General features: G+C 41.5%; 1 protein-coding gene across 5 annotated transcripts in view; it reads left to right on the top strand.

Moving 5' to 3' along the window:
• HYDIN (HYDIN axonemal central pair apparatus protein) overlaps positions 1–25,076 on the top strand; it is a 352,840-nt gene that overhangs the window by 142,771 nt on the left and 184,993 nt on the right. For all 5 annotated transcript variants that reach the window (XR_013812852.1, XR_013812853.1, XM_079759605.1 and 2 more), the window contains exons 15-18: positions 1,377–1,477; positions 4,298–4,433; positions 6,558–6,722; positions 7,853–8,005. Coding sequence is in view for 3 of the 5 variants with exons in the window: in XM_079759605.1 (XP_079615731.1) it covers positions 1,377–1,477; positions 4,298–4,433; positions 6,558–6,722; positions 7,853–8,005 (555 nt within the window). In the remaining 2 variants the exon portion in view is untranslated. The remainder of the gene's footprint in view (positions 1–1,376; positions 1,478–4,297; positions 4,434–6,557; positions 6,723–7,852; positions 8,006–25,076) is intronic.

Raw genomic sequence — 25,076 nt, 5'->3', positions numbered from 1 at the left:
CCCCACCCTCATGACTTAATCACCTCCCATGGCCCCACCTCCTAATACTATCACATTAGGGGCTAGGATTTCAACATAGGAGTTTGGGGAGGACACAACCATTCACAAATCATAGTTGCTAACTGTGAATTTCCCAGAGAGAAGTGCTGTTGCAATGAATTTATTTAATTTTTTATTTCTTAATGCTCAGCCTACCTGTTAGCTACCTTTCCCCCCCCCCCCCGGTTTTTTTTTTTTTTTTTTTTTTTTTTGCCTCTCTCACATAGTACAGGAAGATTTGACAAGATGTAGATCTATCTAGTAGCCTTCTGCCAGAACCACGTGTTTTTCTGCCTCCTAATCACAGCTCAGAGACATAAACAAGGGCAGATCACTCCAGGAATCTCTGCACACAGGGGCAGCTGCCTCTCTCCAAATCTGACACATCTTCTTTCCAAATCAATGACCCCATCTTCACTTTATTTTTTCTTTCTATTTGGAAAAGCTTTCTCCAAGCTTCAATTTTCCCTCATGATCTGTACTCCAACCATGTCTCTGTGGACTCAAATTTGCATCCAGCAATTCCCTCTGCAACTAAAAAATAATTTTAATTAGTACCTGATACATAATGTATAGCTAGAAAAGCATAACCTGTGCCAGAAGCTCTTTTCTAGACTTGCACGCATCCCTTCCAGTACAAATCATTGTAAAGCAATTAAAATCGTAACAAGGCTTCAAAAGCCTAAATGTAACGTTTCACAACAGTCAATAAAACACGGGGTGAAACATACTGCTTGCCAGATACTGTCCTTAGGCAGACCTTTCTTTGGCATCTCTATTTTCTGCTTTAATAACGACTATGGGGGCGGGGGACAAGATTTTGGTAAAAAGAAAAAAAAAAACACACACACACAGAACACAAAACTAGCCGATGTTTCATGCCATTCTCTGCTACTGCCATGGTTATGTCATGTATTTTGCTATAAGAGACATTCAGCTGGAGTGTTTTATTGGTGTACTAAATTTTCATCATTAATATAGCCCAGAGGTATGGGGAACGACTTAAATTGCAGTAATTAACGTTAGTTTGATGTTGCTCATCCTTCATGGTCACTTCCCCCCTTATGTAGGTACACGGCTTCTTTGATGACAATCTCCTCAGAAATGAGCCAGCCTATTGTACTAAAAGCCACTGGGCTTCTAACCTGGCCTTTGAAAAAACTCAGCATGCCCTGACCCCGACATGCAGCTGGTTCAACTAAAAGTGGAAAATGCCATGCATCCCACAATCAAATACTCAGAGGCCGCACTCTGCAGTGTCCCGGGGCTCCCCGCTCCCCGCTGCAGGGGGAGAGCTGGGCTGTTAGAAGAGCAGCTTTTCACCTTTTGCTTTCCAGGTGACCTTATGCTCCAACACGGTGCAGAAATACGAGCTGGCCCTGGTGGTGGACGTGGAGGGCATCGGCGAAGAAGTGCTGGCGCTCCTCATTACAGCGAGGTATCACTCACCTGCTCCCCTCTCCCAGGCTCCCTGGGCCCCAGGAAAGGCTGCCTCACCAGAAGGCAGCAGGCCTGTAAAGGGCCCACACTGCATTTTTCTGCTTTCCCTGAAGGGAGGCTGAGTGTGATTCAAATGACAGAGCTTTCAAACTGCCAACGCACCTTCACCTTCTGTGGAAATAAGAGAAGGGTGTGTGTGTGTGTTGTTTGAAGAATACTGGTGCTCTCTGTTTTTAACTTTCTGACTTTCCAGGTATATAACTAAAGGGATTTTAGCAGAAAGATGTGAACAGTTGCTGTTTTTTATGTTTATCATTCAATACAGTACCCCGGAGGTCTGCAGCAGAAAGAGTGGTGTCCACAATTCTGCAGTGGTCGATCCGTTTAGCAAGACAGTCCTGCTCCGGGCTGAAGCGGGCGCCCAAACAAGGCCCTCTCTAACTGTAAACTCCTCAGAACCATCACCAACATCTCTATTTAAAAAAACAAAAACATATTTTTTATTGCTTTCAGAGAGGGAGAGAGAGACAGAAACATCAATAATTAGAATCATTGATTGACTGCCTCCTGCACACCTCCTCCTGGGGATGGAGTCTGCAACCCGGGCATGTGCCCTGATGAGGGGTCAAACCATGACTTCCTGGTTCATAGGTCAACACTCAACCACTGAATCACACCAGTTGGGCAGCTTCTCTCTTTTTTAACCGAGACAGCAATGGGCTCTGGAGTCAGGTTAAGATCCCGGCTTGCTTTGGTGACTGTGTCTACTTGACCAAGTTACTGTCTTTCCACTGATGGTGACAGTGACCCTGAATACAATCATCAGCCACACTGTTGCCAAAGCAAACGAGGGTCCAGATCTGGGACTTTGGAGTGTACATAGGGAAATGCCATCTAAAGGAAACAGAGAAAATTGCTGGCAATGCATCAGGTCCTAGAATTCAGGTCTGTCATGAATCTGAAGAAAATGCACCTTAAAGAGGGTGCAGACCTACTGATTGGTGGAGGCATCATAAGGGGCACCTTCGCGTGGGCCTTGGGCTTGGATGAAGTCAAAGAGCAGCCCTAAAGGAACTTGAAGGTCAAGGTCTTGTCGTGATCTATTTACTCAGTATTCCTTCCCAATACCATTTTATTTAGTAATTTATCTGTTTGTTTAAAAAACATGCGGAATCTTTCATCTGGTCCTGTCTATACCCAAGTTGGCCTTTTTGTCTAGTCTTGCATTTTTCTATGTGGATTTATTCTGATACTTTCCAGCCTCTTTTCCCTACAGCAATCAATAGGAAAGACCGATTTTTTTTAAAGAAGGCCTGCCTGGCCGGTGTGGCAGTGGTTAAGTGTGGCCCTATAAACCATGAGGTCGTGCTTTGATTCCAGTCAGGGCACATGCCCAGGTTGCGGGCTCAATCCCCAGTGGGAGGCATATACTAGTAAGAGGCAGCTGATCAATGATCCTCCCTCATCACTGATGTTCCTCTCTCTCTCCCCCTCTCCCTTCCTCTCTGAAAGCAATAAAAAAAATATATATATATTTTAAAAAAAGGTCCTAAGAGGCTATGAGTTTCTACCATGTATACTCTGTGACCCACGTCAAGTACTAACTTTGAACCCTCTCAGCCACAGCATTTCAGGTAGTAAAGGATTAGCTTTTGAAAGTCATTGGGTCAGCTGACAACTTCCATTTTAGCTAAAAACGAACACTCATCCCATGTGAAATCTCAAGCTTTGGGGTTAACAGGGCTCTCTTTCCTGTCATTACAGTACTTTCCTGTAATCTGTAGAAACTGCTCAAAGACTCTCAACAGAGAATTGCTTTTCGAACTTGCTCTCTAAAGTGATTTTCCCAGAGAGCCAGCAGTGATGGCTTGCCGTGCCCCCGCCCGCACATCAATCGCCTCTTACTGAGCCCTTCCATGGCACTGTGCTATGCCCTCCATTCACATTAGCTCCTGTATTTCCCACAGTTCCCTAAGAAGAGTTAATGATGCTACTGTCAACCCCTAGAATTACCTGCATTTTATTTATTAGCAACATGGGGCTCTAGGGGGGGAAACAACTTGCTCAAGGTTGTGCTTGAACCTGGCTCTGTCCGACTTCAATGCCAGCGCTCCTCACCAATGCACTATATTGTGACAGGGCAGCCGGGCAGGGCAGACGCTGAGATTCACAGACACAAATAAAACCCAAGTCACCTAATGATAGACCAGCTGCACACACAGGGCTTCAATTCCTCCCTCTCCAGCACACACCCCTCCCTCCCTCTCCTCCACCTCATCCCCTGTTGTCACGGCGCCAGCTCTGGGTCGAGCAGCTGCCTGAGCCTGCTGATCCAAGACAGCTGTTCTGCATAGGAATTAGAATTATTACCATTATTTAGCTGGTGTGAGCTGTTACCAGCCCTCGGGGGACTCTGGCTGGTCCAAAGTGTCACAGCTAGTTAGGACCCCGTGCTGGTGGCATTGCCCCTGTTTGTCAGGGACACAGGTTCACTACCCTAAGGAACCTGTCCTATGGGGGTCCCTTGCCAAAGGAAGGCTAAGTATGAAAAACAATGGGAATGCTAGTCCTTACCCACAGACGACAGCTGTTTAAGGAGTCTTGCTTCCAGCCCTTTTTTTGATTAAAAAATGATGACTGGGGGCTAAGGGGGAGAGGGAAGGCAAGGAGAGAAGATTTGAAAGTGATTAATGTAGTTATTAGAGAAAAATACGATGTGACAGTAACAAATGTGTTTAACTTGGGACTCTTCGTTCTCCGTATGTAAACAAGCTTTCTATCCTTTTAAATTCTTTAATGGGCTCCTTCCTTTGAGCAGGTGTATTGTACCTGCCCTCCGCATGGCTAATGCAGAGGTGGACTTTGGGCGCTGCTTCCTCAAGTACCCGTACGAGAAAACCATCCAGCTTGTCAACCCGGATGACCTCCCAGGGTGCTACGAGGTCCTGCCCCAGGTGAGTTACTTGATCCTTTCTCAGTGTTGCTGTTTCTGCAGTTGGATTCCCTCAGTAAGAAAGAGATATCCTTCTTAGGAGCCATATTCCTAAACACACGACCTTGTGTGATTCTGACTTTTAACCCTGGGATAATCTGGGGATGGGGCTATAAAGCCACAGCTGGATTGCCACCTGCGTGCATGAGCAGCTGCAGGTGTAAGCAGTTGCTAATTTCCCAGGAAAATTGCCTTTGATAAAGAAAGCGTCAATTAAGCCAACACGCAGAAGTTGCACCTGCAGATAATTGCCTGGGAATTAACCATGCAGTCAAATGCGTATGGACTAGAGATTTTATAAGATCTGTGCAACCCAGAGGAATGGAAGGTTCCTAATGAGATGCAGTTTACCCAGAGTGCATTTGGGTTTAAACTCAGTTCTGTAAGGATAGTTCTCTGATAAAAATCCATGCAAACAAAATCAAATGGGGGTTTTATTTGGCTATAGGTTCAAAATGAGTCAAAAGACCAATGTGGGGACCACAGAACCAAGGCAGGTTTAGGCCCATCAGAGAAACGTGTTTAGCCAGAGAAAGGAGGTTATTTGTCTTCAGATCTTGACATTGTATTTTTGTAATAGAAACCTGGAAAAAAAATGAATCGTGTTCCAGGTAACCAGAGTGGCAATCTATGTGATCTGAAAATCCAAGTCATATGAGGAGGATACGTAGTATTTAATCTGGAACAGACAAGACTTAACCCCGCCAAAATAGCTACCCTTCATTAGTCGAAGGGCTGGTATGTAAAAGAGGGGATTGCAGTTACTCTGTGGGCTTCTCTGAGACAAAACCAGAAGGCAAGGGTGGGGGGCCACAGGGGACAACTTCTCCAACTTTCAGATGCTTAACAGCACAGCAGGCCCGCCCTACGCAGTGCAGGTCACCTCAAGAACTCTGAGCAGAGCCTGCATCTGGGGTGACGGGGAAGGTATTTCCGCACAACTGGGCTGGGGAAAGGGTGAGGCGCTTGCCTCAAGCACAATATTTAAGGTGGAGCCAAAAAGTTCAAAACAATCAAGATTAACATTTTCATGCCACATTTTATGAAATCAATATTAATGAAAAGTCCACGATGAGCAAAATATAAAAAGTTTATATAAAGACAGAATCAGTATTACTGGTTTTCCTGTGGCCTCAAGCTCCAACGAGGCCGGACAGCGCGCAGCTGCAGAGGGACGTGCAGTTAGATTAGGCCACGTTACACCAGTCCAGGCAGGGAAAGCCCGCGGGGTGCTCGGGACAGGTAAAACCGCATGCTCTGTCGTCCTCTCCAGGAGCTGAGCTTCGGAGGAGTGCTTCCCAGAATTACCTAAACTTATTTGGCCATGGGATTTTTAAGGTTTTGTTAGTGGTTGTTGTCATTGTACAAGAGCTAGTGATAGGCTGGGCAGCGTTCATTGGTAGACACTGGACAACATTCATTCATTTGCCCACCTATTTCCCCATTTAAAAAACATGTACTGAGCATATGTTTTGGGCCAGAAAGTGGGCATTGAGAAGAGGCTCAGGTTGTGCCCAAAGAAGTGTCTAGCCCATGGCGACGATGGATACATCGACCGTGTGGGCTGTGGAAAAGGACTGCAGGGTGCTCCGACTCCAGGGCACTGGGGATCCCTGGGGGATTCAGGGTGAGGGTGCAGGCAGGTCGAAGGGAGCAGGCATTCCAGAAAGAGGAAACACGTGCAAAGAACTGGAGGCAGGGGCAGCGCCATGTGTTCGGGAAGTACTAGTGGCCTCTCCTGGTGGAACACAAAGGGACAAGGTGGAGGGAGTAAGACATGGGGGCGTGGAGGGCCAGGTGGGGAAGGTGGCCGTGGGCAGCTGCTGTCCTGAACTGATTCATGTTGTGGATAATCTCTGCATCTGCCGGGTTGTGCACTTTGAATTTAGGGCCTTATGCACACTCAACCAAACTCCCTTTGGGCAAAATTGGGGTGCTCATCCCTACATACTTGCTTAAACAATGAGACATTTCTAAAGAACCTCCATGGACACAGGACAACACTTGTTTCAAAATAATCTAATGTGCTACTGATTTTCTATCCTGCCGGGGGCTTGTTATCTCTCTGGCTTGTCTCTCCCACCAGGTAGACGAGGACTCGCCCGCTGTGTTGCTCTCTAGTCCCAGCCCCTATGGAATCATCCCTCCCCAAAGCACCGTCCACATACCTCTGATCTTGGAGACCCAGGTCACTGGGGAACACAGGTCCACGGTTTACATCTCGGTCTTCGGGAGCCAGGACCACCCTGTGGTGAGAGACAGTTTTCAGAATGCAGTTACAATTGCTGTACTTCTTACCAAACCTCCAAGCCTCCGCTTTTAAGGCACATGCCATATTTGCATATCCTCCCGTTGTTTGTCGTTCTGGAATTCTACATTTTCACTCCATGGTAAAAAAAACTAGCAATACGGTACTTCGGGAATCTATTTGCGGATAATTCCAAAAGGAGTGGTGTTTGTAGCACTTGTTCTTAAATTCTTTTAAGGAGTTTTTCATGGACATGCCTGACCCTCTCCAGACCTATCAAGTCAGGATCTCTGCCAGGAGAGTACACCTGTGTGTGTGTGTGTGTGTGTGTGTGTGTGTGTGTGTGTGTGTATATATATATATATATATATATATATATTTAAAATGAGTGATTCTCTTTTTTTTCCAATTTTTTTTATTGAAAATGCAGCTTGTGTGAGGGCCACTTGCTGAGCAGCCAGCACTTTATGAAAGAAAAAGGCCCCTTTTCTGGCTGAGGACACAGGGCGAAGGGCGTGGAGCAAGGTGGATCTCAGCCACTTCTGATTCTTTTTTTTTAAATATATAATATATTTTTATAAATTTCAGAGAGGAAGGGAAAAGGAGAGAGAGATAGAAACACCAATGATGAGAGAGAATCATTGATCGGCTGCCTCCTGCATGCCCCACACTGGGACTCAAGCCCTCAACCCAGGCTTGTGCCCTGACCCGGAATCGAACCGTGACCTCCTGATTCATAGGTCGATGCTCAACCACTGAGCGACGCCGGCCAGGCCACTTCCTATTCTTAAGTGCCAGTCCTCAGCCCCATGCTGAGTGTTCTTGAAGCTGGAGAACTGGGTGGCATATAGAGGACCGTTATCTGGTTCCCCTCAGTGCACAGCTCCAGGCTGACCCAGCAAAGCAGACCATCCTGGAGGGATTTCAGACTGAATTCAAAGGTCTGACCGGCATGGCCATCCCTGTGTCCCTCTGACCAAGAGTACCAGGGCGGAGGGAGGTCGGTTCTCCTGAGCACCCTTTTGTGCTCCTGCTTTTTACAGAAGAGGTGGCTAGAAACTTCTGTTTCAATCGAATTTTAAGGCCAGCCGTTTTCAGGTGTTCCTGTCTTCCTTCTCTCTCTGGGAACACAGACGTGTCAGTTAAGGAGCATCGGAGAAGGCCCGGTTATCTACGTCTATCCCGACCAGGTGGATTTTGGCAAGATCTATGTCCTAAAGGAGTCCTCCAGGATCATCAACCTCTCTAACCAGTCTCTCATCCCTGGATTATTTCAGGCACACATGGTGAGTAGTATACTGCGGGACTCTCGTGGGATTAAAATACAGCTTTGCCTTTGCAACAAGCCTTTGGAACTGACCACCAGAAGCAGACAGTTACCTGGTTCAACTGCATTCAGCTATGTCATTCTCATCCTCAACTCCTTTTCATGGTAGTCATTCTGTTGACTAAGAAAAACAATATGCATGTGGTTTGGTAAACAAGCAAATATACTTACTGCCCCAGAGATCTCCTTACTGAGCTGCACCTAACCCCAGCCCCACATCTCAAGAAAACACCTTTTACATGACTCTGCCACTGAAAATGCTTTCTTATTTGTAATTTGAACCCTTTTGGCTACAAATTTGTTGGTATGCTTATTTTTATTCTCTCTTCCTTCTAGCAATATTTTAACACTAGAGGCCTGGTGCAGGAAATTTGTGCCTGGGGGGGTGTCCCTCAGCCCAGCCTGCACCCTCTCCAATCTTGGACCCCTTGATGGGGGTCGGACATCCCTCCCACAATCCAGGACTGCTGGCTCCCAACCGCTCGCCTGCCTCTGCCTGATTTCCCCTAACCGCTTCTGCCTGCCAACCTGATCACCCCCAACCACTCCCCTGCCAGCCTGATCGACGCCTAACTGCTCCCCTGCCGGCCCGATTGCCCCTAACTGCCTTCCCCTGCTGGCCTGGTCACCCCATAACTGCCCTCCCTGCCAGTCAGGTCGCCCCTCACTGTCCTCCCCTGCAGGCCTAGTCACCCCTAACTGCCCTCCTCTACAGGCCTGGCCCCCCCCAACTGCCCTCCCCTGCAGTCCTGGTCCCCCCCAACTGCCCTCTCCTGCAGGCCTGCCCTCCCCTGCTGGCCTGGTCTCCCCCAACTGCCCTCCTCTGCTGGCCTGGTCCCCCCCAACTGCCCTCCCCTGCAGGCCTGGTCCCTCCCAACTTCCCTCCCCTGCAGGCCTGGTCCTCCTCAACTGCCCTCCCCTGCAGGCCTGGTCCCCCCAACTGCCCTCTTCTGCTGGCCCGGTCACCCCTAACTGCCCTCCCTGCAGGCCTGGTCCCCCTCAACTGCCCTCCCCTGCAGGCCTGGTCCCCACAACTGCCCTCCCCTGCAAGCCTGGTCCCCCCAACTGCCCTCCCCTGCAAGCCTGGGTCCCCCCCCCTACTTTCCTCCACTGCAGACCTGGTCCTCCCCCCCCAACTGCCCTCCCCTGCAGGCCTGGTCCCCCCCAACTGTCCTCCTCTGCCACCCCAGTCACCCCTAACTTCCCTCCCTGCTTGCCTGATCACCCACAACTGCCCTCCCCTACAGGCCTGGGCCCCTCTCCCCCAACGGTCCTCCACTGCAGACCTGGTCCTTCCCCCCAACTGCCCTCCCCTGCAGGCCTGGTCCCCCCACAACTGCTCTCCCCTGCAGGCCTGGTCCCCCACAACTGCTCTCCCCTGCAGGCCTGGTCCCCCTCAACTGCTCTCCCCTGCAGGCCTGGTCCCCCTCAACTGCCCTCCTCTGCAGGCCTGGGTCCCCCCTAACTGTCCTCCCTTGCTGGCCTGGTCTCCCCCAACTGCCTTCCTCTGCCAGCCTGGTCACCCCCAACTGCCCACAACTGCCCTCCCCTGCTGGCCATCTTGTGGTGGCCATCTTGTGTCCACATGGGGGCAGCCATCTTTGGCCACATGGGGGCAGACATCTTATGTCTTGGTGTGATGGTCAATTTGCATATTACTCTTTTATTAGATAGGATGGTGTATAAGGTTGTATGAAATACAATAAGATATTTTTTGCAAAAGTAGAAATTAAAGAGTGAGGCAAAGATAAATACAAAATAAGTCTGTCTTATTTCTGTGTGTTTTGTAGTGCCAGTTAGATTTGTTAGTCTTCTATAAACTAATTTTTGAACAGGGATAATATATTCTTTTTGCAGAATTTAGAAATTTCTAATCCAGTAATTGAAGTTTTCTTGGTTTTGGAAAACATTTTCTAAATTTAAGTATAGCATTTAAAATAGAACAGTCCTTCTCCTATCCATAAATTATTGACATTTGAATGAATGCTAACATTTGATTTCAGTACTTGTCAGATATTTTTAATTTTATAAAAGTCCCTGTCAGAATGAATAGGATTGTAGTTTTCTGCTGACTCATGACAGCTCCTCGGAGTCATTGGTCCCAATTAGCAGCCATTCACCATGATCATTGTTCAATTTTACCACCTTTTGTCATTGCTCCTTATAGAGACAGTCATTTCCCACACAGTCACTGCTCTTTTTTAACATGAGGCTCAGACACAACCCCACTCTCGTTCCAGTGCCTTGTGGACCTTGTGTAAAGAAATTAAAGAAAATTCCTACAGAAAAGATGCCTTTTCTAGTCTTTATCCAATTAATTGATGTGTTTGGTGGAAAGCATGGGAGTTGATGGGTTTGGTGAATTGCTTAGGAAGCGCTGCTTCCAATTCAGTTTCTTAAAAAAAATACTTTTTTGTTGTTGACAGTATTACAGATATTGCTGACATATATCCCTCAATTTCCCCCACTTTGCCCCTCTCCACCCAGTCCCTGCCCCATCCCAGACTATCCCACACTATTGTCTGTGTCCATGGGCTATGCATATATGTGTATAAGTTCTTTGGTTAATCTCTTCCCATCTCCTCATCCCTCCCCTCTGAGCTTCTTCAGTCTGTTCCAGGCATCTGTGCCTCTGGATCTATTTTGTTTATTAGATTCCACATGTAAGTGAGACCATGTGATATTAGTCTTTCTCTGACTGGCTTATTTCACTTAGCATAAAATTCTCCAGGTCCAACCATTCTGTCACAAAGGGTAAGTGATCCTTTTTTTACGTATTCCATTGTGTAAACATACCACAGCCGTTTTATCCATTCATTTACTGATGGGCACTTGGGCTGTTTCCAGATCTTAGGAATTGTAAATAGCACTGCTATGAACATAGGGGTGCATATATTCTTTCTGATTGGTGTTCCAGGCTTTTTAGTATATATTCCTAAAAGTGGGATTGCTGGGTCAAACGGTAGTTCCATTTTAAATTTTTTCAGTAAATTCCATACTGTTTTCCATAGTGGCTGCACCAATCTGCGTTCCCACCTGCAGTGTATTAGCATTCCCTCTTCCCCACATCCTCGCCAGCACTTGTTGTTTGTTGATTTATTGATGTCAGCCATTTCAGCAGTTGTGAGGTGAGTCAGTTGTATGTGTAGCGTTCACAGCGGTGGAGCAAAAGAGTCAGCTGACCAGGCCAGGACAATGAGAGGTGGGCCCTGGAGGGCCCCACTGGATTACAGATGAAGGAGGTGGGCAGGGACCGGAGGAGAACTTACGTACAGACATAGCAGCGATCCCCTTTCCCACCACCTCCCCTTTCATTCTCAGATATCTCTGGATTTCACTTTTTATGGCAATTTTTGGTACATTTCAAGAACAGAAAGCCCATCAAGGATCTATTGTTGCTGTTTTTGCTAATCTATTGAATGACCCAACTAGGTGTTAAAATGGGACTTTTCCTTTCCACAAAGGTTTCATGATGCCATCTTTTAATTCTTTCACATCGTCTTAAGTCAGCAAGCTCTGGTTCTGAGGAGCCAGATGTGCGCTCTAAGTGAGCAGTCGCCACCCTTTCGGACCTCACGGACCACCAGTGGTCTGCGGCCCACCGGTTTGTCATTGCTGCTCTAAGTGACCTGCTGTAGAACGTGTTTTTCTCTCAGTCCTGTCTCAGAAAGCTTAGCATCAAAGTTATTTCAACTGTGAGTCTCATAGGTGAAAATGAAACTCTTCATATTTCAACTGGGATTTTTGCTGGATTTCCTAGTAAATACTATATGTGTTAATGCTATAGAAATCAAATTACACTAACTTAGAAATTAACTACAGTGGGAAGAAATAGAAATACCTTTTATTAAATTTCAACTTAATATACAATACTAAAACTGCTGATTCATTCTTACAGAAATTACTAAGCATTAGGAAATAGTTTTTGTTTTGTTTTTTCAATCTTCACCCAAGGATATTTTTTCCCATTGATTTTTAGAGAGAGTGGAAGTGGTGGGGAAAGACAGTGAGAGAAAAACATTGATGTTAGAGAGACACATCAGTTGCGGCCGAGGACCAAGCTTGCAATCGAAGTATGTGCCCTTGACTGAATCGAACCCGGAACCCTTCAGTCCACGGGCCAACGTTCTAACCACTGAACCAAACCAGCCAGAGCAAGAAATAGTTTTAATTAATAGTTGTTTTTTCCCTAGCTAAGCCTACAGCCCAGAACCCAGGTAAATTGTGGTCAAATACTTCTTGCACTTAATTTCTAGCTCTGTGAGAAATAACTAGGGTCAAGGACACACTGTTCACTTCTCTTATTTCTGTGAATTCAGGTCTAGAAGTTCTTTTCTTTTCCTGTGGCTGCCCTGACGGGAGGGGTCATCCTCTCTCCTCTTTCGGCTGCCAGTGAAAGTCAGCCCTCCCTCCCCAGGTTCGGGCCCCACTGTCAGCCATCTGTCCTGCTCAGCCTTGCACATCAGGACAGACACCGTGATTAGATTCTCCCTCAGCAAGAAACATCTGTTTGTTATCAGTTGGAGGGGCTTGGAGATGGGAAGCTGGAAGCCCACCTTCCCTGTGATGTTGGGAAGATAAATGACACTAAGAGCGATTTTGAGTTTCTCAGAAATAAATGCTATCCCAAAAAAAAATGATTTTTTTAAAAACACTGAATTCCTTGGTATAATATGTGTGAAGATCATCTTTTTTTTTTTTCTGTTCCATTAAAGCTTAACTTATCCTGAGAGTTTAAAAAAAAAAATTGATTAGTAAAAGAAGAGTGTGTTGTGGCCGGAAGCAGTAATTTCTCCTTTGCTTTGGAATGCCCGAAATACCAGCCTCCCTGAAGGCTTCCCAGTGCAGACTTAGAACAATAGAGTGAGTCACCTTGGTTTGGAGGGTAAAAAATGCCAAAATGGGAGAGCAGAGCACAAAGGCCCTCTTGGCAAGAATTCGTGGGCTCTGCTTGTATACAAGGTGCTCCTTCGGGAAGATGGATGTCCTTTCTCCGCGTGACACCAGAAATGAGGGCGAGAAGATGGTAGCTCCCCAGGGCCTGGCCCTCAGCACTGGGCTGGAAACAGATGCCTTGTGTGCATGGGTGCCCCTTGCCAGGTAGAGCAAGCGCATTCATTGCTCAGCACCTGGTTGAAAGCATCTGGAATCCTTTCCCTTTTCCTCTTGGCCCTAATGCAGCCTCAGGTACCCTTAACTTGAGAACTTGTGTGCAGATGTCAGCGACACCTTGGGAACCAGCTGGCGCTGAAACATCTCCACGGCGACCTTCTGCCTCTGTGGTCTGCGGGAGAGGCCATGGCAGTTAGATTGGAGTCTTCAGGACCCAGGAGACAGGAATTCTGATGCCTCATTCAAGTGTGTTCTTTTTAGGCACCTGTATTCTTGGTCACTTGCCAGAGCCACACACAGTGGCCTGGCATCAAGGAAATCATTGGGCCTTTACATCTCCTTCAGACCTTAAGCCACCTGGTCATTTCTTCGTTTAAATGGGGACCCCCTTTCTATATTTACTTATTTATCTGCCTGTCTCCTTCAGATGACAAGGGTCTATGCTTTGAGTTCCCTACACCTAGCAGCAGGATTGACAGTTATGAAGATGACAATACAATGACATTAATTATGACTAATGTTTATGTAGTTCTGTTTGCAACTTTAGATGCTGCATTTCATTTACTATGACTCTGAGAGAAATACCACTATAACGCCCATTTTAACCAGGTAGGAACAGAGGTGCAGACATTTTAAGTAAATTGCCATAACCTGAAGTGGCAGAGCCTGGTTCTGACCCCTGGCGGTCTGATTCCAGACCCGTGCTCTCTTCCCTGGGGCTGCTGTGCTGCCTAACTTTGCCTAATCAGTGGTTATACTAATAAAAATGGACTTAGAAATGGTGAAAGGATTTTGGTTTGGGGTTCATAAAAGACCCTTAAAGATAGACACCTAGCCCGGCCAGCGTGGCTCAGTGGTTGAGCATCCACCTATGAACCAGGAGGTCACGGTTCAGTTCCCGGTCAGATCCCCAGTGGGGGTTGTTCAGGAAGCAGCCGACCAATGAGTCTCTCTCATCATTGATGTTTCTATCTCTCCCTCTCCCTTCCTTCTCTCAGAAATCAATAAAAAATATATATTTTTAAAAGATAGACACCTAGAAGAGCAGGTTTTGCTAAAAGAGCAAGAGAAGAAATTAAGGAGCATTTCTGAAATAGACAAAAGGACCAGATATTCTTCATTTTATTCAGAAAATATGTTGAAATGTATATATGCAAATAATCTCCAGAATGTCATTTTTCAACCAACCGTAATTCTTTCAATTATGTATCTGAAATAATGGCACAATCTCCTTCCCACTTTTTTTGATCCTTTGTAATATAGTATGACAAAACAGTCAGTTCACATATGTGTGTATAAAATTTTTCACTACTATAGCCCTTAAAAGAGATTTAAATACAAAGTTATGACCCATTTATTTTATTTTATTTTTTAAAAATATAATTTTATTGATTTCAGAGAGGAAGGGAGAGGGAGAGAGAGATAGAAACATCAATGATGACAGAATCATTAACCAGCTGCCTCCTGCACGCCCCCTACTGGGGATCAAGGCTGAAACCCTGGTCATGTGCCCTGATTGGGAATCGAACCATGCATGACCTCCTGATTCATAAGTTGACACTCAACCACTGGGCCACACCAGCGGGGCAAGTTATGACCCATTTTATCAAAATAAACAGACAAACACAGAAGGAGATTGGCAGGCATTTTGCATCCGTCCATGATAGGAGATAGTGAAATTGTAGGCATTCTGGAGAGCTCGTTTTTAGCTAGTAGCAGCTGGTTTGCTGAGATTAGTAGCCACACTACGCTATCCCTATGTACCCGAAGCTCCTGTAGATCTAGAACTTAGTTCTCGCTTTACTCCTGGCGTATTAGTGCTAGAGAGATTTCTAATGGACAAGCAATAATTCTCCAAGGCTTTTTGATAGATGCTGCTATTAAGATATTGCACCCCATAATGTGTGGGAAGCGAAGGTAGAAGGAGCTGTTTCTCAGCCTTCAGAGGGCCGATTAGCTCTGCCCTCAGAATAACCATTACTCTGATGGAAGGAAACAGGTAAGGGAAAAAAGATATAAGGAAAAGGAAAAGAAATGGGCATGAATCAGAGACCAAATGCAGTTGTTTAGTTGTTTCTGAGGGTTTTGCAAAATAGTAGCTTTGTTTCCTAAAACATACTCTGTCATAATCTTTGGTCTTTAGCTCATAGTTAAGCTCTTCTGTTGAATGTGACTCATGCCATGGTACTTTCTGTGTCCTCAACACACCCTACTCCCTTTAGGTTTGCAGTGTCCACTCTGAGGTTCTCCTGGCTGAGGGGCCGCCCAGGTCACACATCCAGAGCGGCAGCCCCTCTGTTGTAACGCAGAGTCTGTACTGTAATCAGTCCTTTTCTGTTTCACTGTGGAAATATTTGATTCTAGAAGTCAGTGTATATTTAACACTTTTTTTTTTAATACAGAAAAATTCAAGAGCTACACTTGGCTCTCAGATCTAATGCATGTTAACCTTTCCTACTCTAACCTCAGGTCTTTTATTTTGAAAAAAATCAAATATTGAAGTTGGAGTTTCATATATATATATATATATATTTGCCAGTCCCATTTCCTTCTTTCCCCAGAGGCCACCTTATCATAAATTTGATGTTTGTCTGAGCCATGTTTTTTTAAATATCTTATTTCAGGTATATGTGTATTCATAAATACTAGATAGTGGTATTTTGTTGCTTTAAAATGTAGATAAGTTGTATTACTGCACATAACAGCTTGCAACTTGGTTTTTAGACTCAAGATTATGTTTCTAATATCTATGTTAATACAGATAAACTGTTTAATTCATTTTAGGTGCTCTGTGCATTCCATTTACCAGTAGTGTGTTTGTTTCTTAAACCTAGTTGTCAGTTGGGTTATTATAACAATGCTGTAGTAAACAAAATGTCTCCTGTGTACATATTAAGCTATATGTACTTTTGAGTGTATGTGTGTGTGTGTGTGTATATATATATATATATATATATATATATATATATATATATATAGCAGTGGAATTGTTGGGTCTTAAGACAGGTGGATTTCCAACTTCATTTGATATTGTCTAATTACTCCGCATTGTGCCCATTTCTCTAGTAGGCTAAAACTTAGTATGGTCAGACTTAGTTCTCACTACTCTGAAAATGAAATACAATTTAATTTGTATTTTCCTTGTTACTACTGAGGTTGAAACATTTTTTTACCTGCGTATCCTCTTCTGCCAATTATTTATTGTCAGTGATCTATTTGTAGATGTTTTTATACATTGTGGATACTAACCCTTTGTTTATAATGGAATTTTAAATATATTTTTAATTTTGATGTCAACTTTATGAATCTTTTACTAGGTTTCTTGTGTCTGTTTTTTATTTGTGGTTTAAGAAGTGTATCTCTGCTCTTCTATTTAGGTCTGTAGTCCAGCTAAGTATATTTTTATATATAATGTGAGTGAAGTCTATTTTTTTTTTCATAAAGAAAGCCAGTTGTCCTATCACCAGTTACTTAAAAGTTCTTTCATTTTCCACTGATTGGTAATACTTTTCTGTTATACTTCAGAGCTAATTTGTGCCTGGGTATGTTTCTAAGCTTTTTGTTGTATTCCATTTATCTACCCTAGTGTTAATACCCTCATTATCTTAAATGGTACAGTTTTATGATAGCAATAGTAGCTAAACACCTAGTATATACCAGTCTTTATTCTTAGTCTTTTGTGTGTATTATTTTATGGAATCCACAACAACTTGACTAGGTGAATTTTATTATTATCTCAATTTTACTTATGAGGAAAATGATGCACAGGAGTGATGAAAAAGTAGTCCAAATTTACACAACTAGAAAATGAACAGTAGAGCTGAATGCTACTTAGTTATCATGAACATATGCTGAACCTCAATGCATCTTCCATACCTAGTCAGATGATATAATTTTTCTGCTTTAATCCTGCTAGGATTTCTTTTATACCCTTTAATAAAGTCTTATACATCCTTTGTCATCTCTTCAAAGTTTCTTCTCATAAGTGGTAGCTTGTTTTCATTGCATTTTCTAATTTTATATTAATCATATACAGGAACACTATTGAATTTGTATAATCCATCTTGTCGCACATCTCTTAATTTATTCTAATTGTTGGTAAACTCTCATCCGCAGGCTTCCTTCACAGTCTTTATACCTTACTCCTTATTCTTGTCTCATCATGTTGGATAGGATCATCAATGTAATATTGAAGAGTAGAGTAGGTTAGAATGGGCATCTCAGTCTTACTCCTGACCTTAATGAATAAGCTTCAGATGTTTATCACTTTAAGCAGAATACCTCCTGTAGATTTTTTGGTAAATACCTGTTTCACATTAAGAAATTCTCATCCATCCCTACTTTGTTATCATGAACATATGCTTAAACTTAATGCATTCTTCATACCTAGTCAGATGAAATGATTTTTTGCTTTAATCTGTTAATACAGTGAATTAAATTATTAGAATTTTCTGGTTGTGAGTCATCTTTATGTTATTGAGGTGAATCCAAACAGTTACATTATTATTTGAATACATTGTTGATATCATTTCTGTCATATTATTTTAGATTTTGTGTCTGTTTGTTTACAACTTTTTTCATTGCACTTTTCTGGTTTGGATAGCAAGAATATTATATTCTTATAATATGAGTTAGCTTTACCTCTTTCCCAATATTTGAAAAGATCTTTATATCATCTATAGAAGGTAGGATCCATTCCTTGATGATAAAGCCATTTAGTCACAGGATCTTGGTGTGTTTATTGAGGGTGGGAGGTGTATAGGAAATGGTAAGGAAATTTTATCTAGTGATTTTTTTCTATAATGATTACTCAGACTTAAAATTTTTCCAAAATTTTTTCATTTTATCTTAGTTTTCAAATGTATTGGCATAAAATTATTCCAAATATTTTCTTATGATTTAAAAATGTTTACACATTAATTTCTGCTCTTAGTTTTACCATTTTTTTCTGTTGACTTTCTTTACAATTATTTTGTTTTCTTTCAATCACCTTAATTTGAATGTTTAACTTTTATATTTTAAATGTTAGTTTAATAGCATATTTAAAGTATATAAATATTCCCTTTATGTAACACACATTTTTATTTGTAATACTTTGTATTGCTACAAATATTTTATAATACTGACTGTGATTTTCTCTTTAATGTGGGAGTTATATATGGGAATATATTTTTAATTCTTAACATTTTTATAGAATTTTAATAGATAACTTTATTTTTTATTGTTTATTGTTTAAAGTATTACATATAGTAGTACATATATAGATAACTTTAAATTTAACTATAATGAAGTTGGAACACATAGTTTATATGACCCTTAGTTTTCGAATTTGTGTTTTGGGGGACATAGCTATGGGTGGTCTTTATAAATATTGTATATGACCTTAAAATATATAGATTCTCTAGTTATTGAGTTTAATAGAGTAACCATCTATCTGTCTGATTGTATGTCTGTATTAGATCAAACTTATTGATTTGATTGTCCAAGTCTTTTACAGCCTTACTAGTTATTTGTATATGATTCTGATAGAATTTTATCAAAAACTTACTTTTCCATTTCTCCTTGTAATTATGTCATGTGTTTCATGATTTTATTTCTCCTTAGTATATTATTCCTTTTGGCATGATATATGTTGCCTGATTGTAATATTACTATACCAACTTTCTCTTTTAAATAACGAATGACTGGATTTTAAAAACCTAATGATACACTCTATCTTTTAATCGACAAATGTGTCAGTTTTCTATTGCTGCTGTAACAAATTTATTACCTTATCTTTAGTTCTGAAGGTCAGTAGTCTCAAATGTGCATATCAGGCTGTGTACCTTTTTGAGACTCTGGAGGTGAATCTACTTCCTTGCCTTTTCCAGCTTCTGGAGGCCACCTGCATTCCTGGGCTCGTGGCCTCTTCCATCTCCAAGGCCAGCAGCAGAGCATCTTCTGTGCTCTCTGACCTCTGCTTTAACCCTTACGTCTTCTCTGACTCTGACCCTCTTGCCGCATTATTATGAGGACCTTTGGATTACAATGGCCCACACCAGTAATCCAGGATAAACTCTTCATTTCAAGATCTTTAATCACATTTGACAAGTAAGGCAACATATTCACAGATATTAGGGATTAGAACATGGACATCTTTGTAAGGCCATAATTCAACCTATCATACCAAGACTAGCGCTTTAAAGTTTATTGTAATTATTGATATATATGGACTCACTTCTTTAGTGTGTCATTTTCTATATACTATGCTGTTTTCTTCCTTCTTTATTTTTCTATCTTTCTGCTTTTTATTGGACTGATAAGTTTTCTCTAAGCCCTCATCCAACCACATACATTTTTCCTGTACTTGTTTGGGAGCTATATATTTTATTTATTTCATTTCTTTAAGTAGCTCTACTTATATTTTTAACAAATAAGTCATATCTTTTTTTTTTTACAAAAATGTGAAAGAATTGAGCACTTGGTTGTCCTCAAGAATAAGACTAGTACCTTATCAGACAGTTTTTATCTCTCTACTTTTCTCACTCCCATAATTTTTTATTATTGTATAGAATTTTGTGTCTTCTTTATCATAAAGTTGTTTATTTTTGTCAGTCAAAAATTAACTACTCACTAGTTACCAAAATACTGATTTTTCTTCATCTTTTTCTTATTTTGCATATCTCTCTGCTTCCTTCTTAATTTATATTTCTTCTTGCTGAATTATATCCTAAGTTCTAGTGTAGAGGTCTAATAGTTTATGTTTGACTATATTTTGATTTTACCTTCACTCTTACATAATAGTTTAGCTAAGTATAACATTCTATTTGACAGTTTTGTTTTTCATTGAAAATTGATCTCTGGAATCAGTCGTTGCTGATAAAATTCCACTGATTATTATTCCTTTATAGGTAATTTGACTTTCTCACTAGTTTCTATTAAGAGTATGTTTTTTTTATTTTTGACTTTCTTAAATTTCTCTTTAATATATCAGATGATTTGACCCTAAAACACTAGAAATGTTTTGGAAATATCTCTTCAAATGTTTTATTCTGTCATTACTTCTATTTCCTACTTTGAGAAAAACACATCCATATATGTATGTCTGCATATGTGTATGTGTGATACATATTCATATATGTTCCTTTGCAACTCTACATGCCTACTTTTATTTCTCATTTTTTAATTTTTTATTGAATTTATTGGGTGACATTGCTTAATAAAATTATATAGGTTTCAAGTATACAATCCTATAATACATCATCTGTACATTGTATTGTGTGTTTAGCATCCAAAGTCAAGTCTTCCATCATCACTTAACCCCCTTTACCGTCTTCTACCTCCCCAACCCCCTTTCCCTCTTGTAATCACCATTCTGTTGTCTGTGTCTGAGGTGTGGTTGTTGTTTTTTTCCTTAATCCCTTCACCTTTTTCACCCAGGCCCCAAACATCTTCCCTCTGACAGCTGTCAGTTTTCTGTATCTATGGGTATGTTTCTATTTTGTTTGTTTTGTTCATTAGATTCCACATATAAGTAAAATCATACGGTATTTGTCTTTCTCTGACCAGCTTATTTCACTTAGCATAATACTCTCCAGGTCCATCCAGGCTGTTGCAAAAGATAAGAGTTCCTTCTTTTTCACAGGTGAGTGGTATTCCATTGTGTAAATGTATCACAGCTTTTTTATCCACTCATCTACTGATGAGCACTTGAGCTACTTCCAAATCTTGGCCATTTTATTTCTCATTTATATCTTTCATCTCTTCATCTCTCTGTGCTGCCTCCTCAGTGACATGCTCTAATTTACAAATTCTATCTTTGATTTTGGCAAGTCTAAAGTTTATCTCATCTATTTACTTTTTTATTTTTCAATTATAATTCTATTTAATATTATTTTATATTAGCTTCAGGTTTGTAGCATAGTGGTTAGACATTTATATAATTTATGGAGTGATCCCCTGATAAGTCTAGTACCTACATAGCACTACACATATCTATACTTTTTAATTTCAGTGGCTATTTTTTTTCAATTTCAAGATTTATGATTAGTTAGTCATAACCACAATTCTTGACTTATATCTCCATGTTTTTGTCTCATGGTCCTTGTTTTATATTCATTATCCTAACCTGCATCTCTCTGAGGATTGCAGGCAAATTTTTAAATCAATTTTAGTTAGTTCTATTGATTGGTCAAGAATGAATTCATTCGCTGTTGTTTGCAGCTGTCCTTATTAGTATTTGGAATTTTAAATGGTACATTAGTCTGGTGTGGGATGTTTTTCTCTCACCTTCAGCATTGTTCTCCCTGTTTAGCATTTTTTTTTTTTACATTTGCCTTCACCCTGGACAAATATCATGAGTCCAGAATCAAGTGCTGAGCCTTTTTCCCGTGGGGATATTGGAGAACTCACAAATTCAGACATTGCATTGCACAGTGAATTGGCCTAGTTTATATGACAGACTCTGCTTCACCATCATCATGCACACCACCACTGGCACAAGTCTGTGTGTAGAGCAGTGATGGGCAACCTTTTGAGCTTGGTGTGTCAAACTTCACCAAAAAACTGAGCATAACTCGGGTAGTGTGTCACTTTGAGGAAAAAAAGTAACTCCAAGACTCTAGTCACAAATGTTTCATCCTCAGGAGCAGCAAATGTTTCATCCTCGGCATGCGGTCACGTGTCATCAGAAATGGCTACACGTGTCAGTGCTGACATGCATGTCATAGGTTCTCCATCACTGGTGTAGAGTATAGCCTTCTTCTAAATGCAGGGAAGCACTCTTGGCTGGGAACCTTGGTCCTTACCCATTATTTCCCACAGGATATTTCTGGTTTCCATTTTTCTCCCTGAGCTTCCTGTACAGGTTTCAGGACCTAGAGCCCAGGAAGTCTGTGGCTCCCCTTTTTGTCTCTGTTCCACTTCTGGGCCATACAATGCTTAACTTGATTTTTAGTAACTATGCCTGGTTCTTCATTTTTGTCAAAAATTTATCTCTTTTTTTCTATGTATTAGAGTGAAAAGCATGCTTTAAAGCTTAAACTCATTGGTTTATAGTTAAGTCCTCTTAACTACTTTTTATAGTACTTTATACAGGGTGGGGCAAATGTAGGTTTATAGTTGTGAGTATGTGAAACAGTTTATTCTTGCATTATTATTTATTAATTATTGTATTATTTTCCATATGAACAACTGTAAACCTACTTTTGTCCAACCCTATAAATTATCAGTGAGCACTTACAAAAAGATGCCCAAATGTGTCTTCAGTAGGCATAAAAGCAGAGTTCTTATGTCTTTGCCTTAATTATAAAATCTGTAATATAAACTCACAGGAATAAGGAGGTGAGAATAACATTCTAGTCTATCATGGTGGGCATCTTTTCTTTTACCACATAAAGTCATAGCCATTCTGAAATGGATTGTGTTGCTCCTGACTTATACCAAGTGACTCATTCAGTGACAAGAGGATACCAGTGGCAAGAATATCAAGAAACTTCCAGAAGGAAAGTTTGTGCCTGAGAACACACTGTGAGCCTTTCACCTCCACCCTCACTCACGACCTCTTTTATTTGGCAAAGCCAAATGTGAAACCCTGACGACAGATTTCAGCAGGTCGTGTTGATTATAAACTACACCAAGAGAAGGAAAGCAATTGATTGAGTGTTAGATAATGTGATTGGTCAGCACCTTCCCTGAATTTAGAATGAGAGCTCTAGTGATCGAATATGATTAGTTTGAGTATAAGTTAAAGCCGAAATGAAAGGTGGAGATTTGGTTCCCTTGTCACGAACGAGCTATCCAGAAAATAAAAGGAAAATATATTGGCTTTCTGCATGCTTTGCAAGCCTTTTCATCTTCATTCTGCCTGTTCCAGCTTTTAATTAGCTTTAGCAAATTGTTTTTTTCTAATTAATTATTATTCAGGCATACAGTTAATACTTGTCACCACAGAGGGAGATTAAGGTAAAACTTTTCTTTTTTTGAATCCCACCTTGCCTCCTCCATAAAAATTTATAACTTCTTCCCCATTACCAGCATCATCATCAACCCAACTGTTATGGATTAAATACCTGTGCCCCCATCAAATTCAAATAATGAAATCCTAATCCTCAATGTGAGAGTATACGGAATTGGGAGATAATTCGGTTATAAGAGTAGAGTCTTCATGAATAGGATTAGTGCCCTCATAAAATAGATACCACCAACCCAACCCCCCCCCCCCCGTCCCCCTCGCCCGGAGAGCTCTCTTGCCCTCTCCATCATCTGAGGATACAAAGAGAAAAAATGACTGTCTGCCACCTGGCCATTCTGACATTCTGATCTCAGGTTTTCACCCTCCAGAACTGTGAGAAATAAATTTCTGTTCTTTATAAAGCCCCTAGTCTATGGTATTTTGTGATAGCAGCCCAAACTGACTAAGATACCAACTCATGTCACTCTTAAGGAATGGCTATCATTGTCATTATCAACTAAAGAATCTATTCTTCCTGTTTGTGCACTGACAGTAGACAGTCATGTTCATTAATAATTTAGTACAAGGTGAGATATAACACTTTTATATAATGAACAAGGACAAGAAGAGATGTGTTAAGTAGCATGGTGTAAAGGCTTATTAATGTTATGAAATTTCCAATAGATATACATCAAAATTATATGATGTGTATCAGAGAGCAAATAATACTCTTCCTCAGTTCCATTTCCTTTTCTCTGTCACAAGCAAAAGGACAGATACTAGAAAATTAAGTGTATACAACATGGTAGAGCACTTTGTAGAATGGCATTTGAGGTATGTCTTTTTTTAATGTCAGTTGCAATACAGTTGTTGTATGCAACATTTAATATTTTGAAAGAAAAATTCCCCTCTGGGAGGTTGGGACATTAAATTGGAATGCATCTTGGAGGGAAGGACCACATTATCTGAGGGCAAGCAAGCATGGTGATGTGTCATGCACAGTTGTCTTCTCAGATGGTAGTCACTCAACAAAGAGTTGTTGAGTATATGAGTGCTGAAGTAGTGTTCTGTGCTATGGAGATTAAGGGTGTTATTGTCAGACAAATCTGGAATAAAGTCCTAACTCTGAGAAAGTTATTTACCCTTTCTGAGCCTTCAGTTCCTTCTTATTAAATAGAACTAGTAGTGGCATATAGAAGACTAAACATGATAATATATGTGGAAAGTGCCTGGTGAAAGATAAGTTTTCAGCACTCAATAAATGGTAGCTTTTGTTGTTGTTGTTGTTAATTCTCACCCGCGTATATTTTTTCATTGATTTTTAGAGAGTGGAAGGGAGGGAGGCAGGGAGAGAGAGAGAGAGAGAGAGAGAGAGAGAGAGAGAGAGAGAGAGAGAGAAACATCGATGTGAGAGAAACACACCAATCCGTTCCTACATGGGCCCCAACCAGGGCTGGGGATTAAACCTGCAACCCAGGTACTTGCCCTTGACTGAGAATCGAACCTGAGACCCTTCGATGCATGGGCCAACTCTCTAACCACTATGCACACGGCCAGGGCAATTAATGGTAGCTTTGATTATTATTGTTGACAGAGAGAAATACCTAGGTGAAATGGCTTGTGGAAAGACTTTTTATGACACTATATATCTTAAGCTCTTTTCTATTTCTTTCTTACATAAGAAAGAAAAAGAAAAAAGTCATACTCCGGGGGGCCATAAGGTTTCAAACTAACTGATCCACGTAGTCAGAGCTCTGTGAAATGGGAGCTCTAATGTGGCCCTTTTCCTCACTCTTTACGGTTTCTCTAAAATTTTGGTAATAAAGCCATCTTGTAAAACATGAAATATTTGTATTGATGAATGCATGTGTTCTTCCACATCAACTAAAGGGGGCTTATTAGCAAATAAGTTACTATTTAGAAATTTTAGGTTCGTTTATTTGTACAGATGCTTCCTGACACTGTGTAAATCATATATACATGCTCA

This window comes from Cnephaeus nilssonii, assembly GCF_951640355.1.
Source record: "Cnephaeus nilssonii genome assembly, chromosome: 20".
NCBI classification, from domain to species: Eukaryota; Metazoa; Chordata; class Mammalia; order Chiroptera; family Vespertilionidae; genus Cnephaeus; species Cnephaeus nilssonii.
Note: the sequence above shows the minus strand (reverse complement) of the source record. Positions and strands in the feature narration are given on the sequence as shown.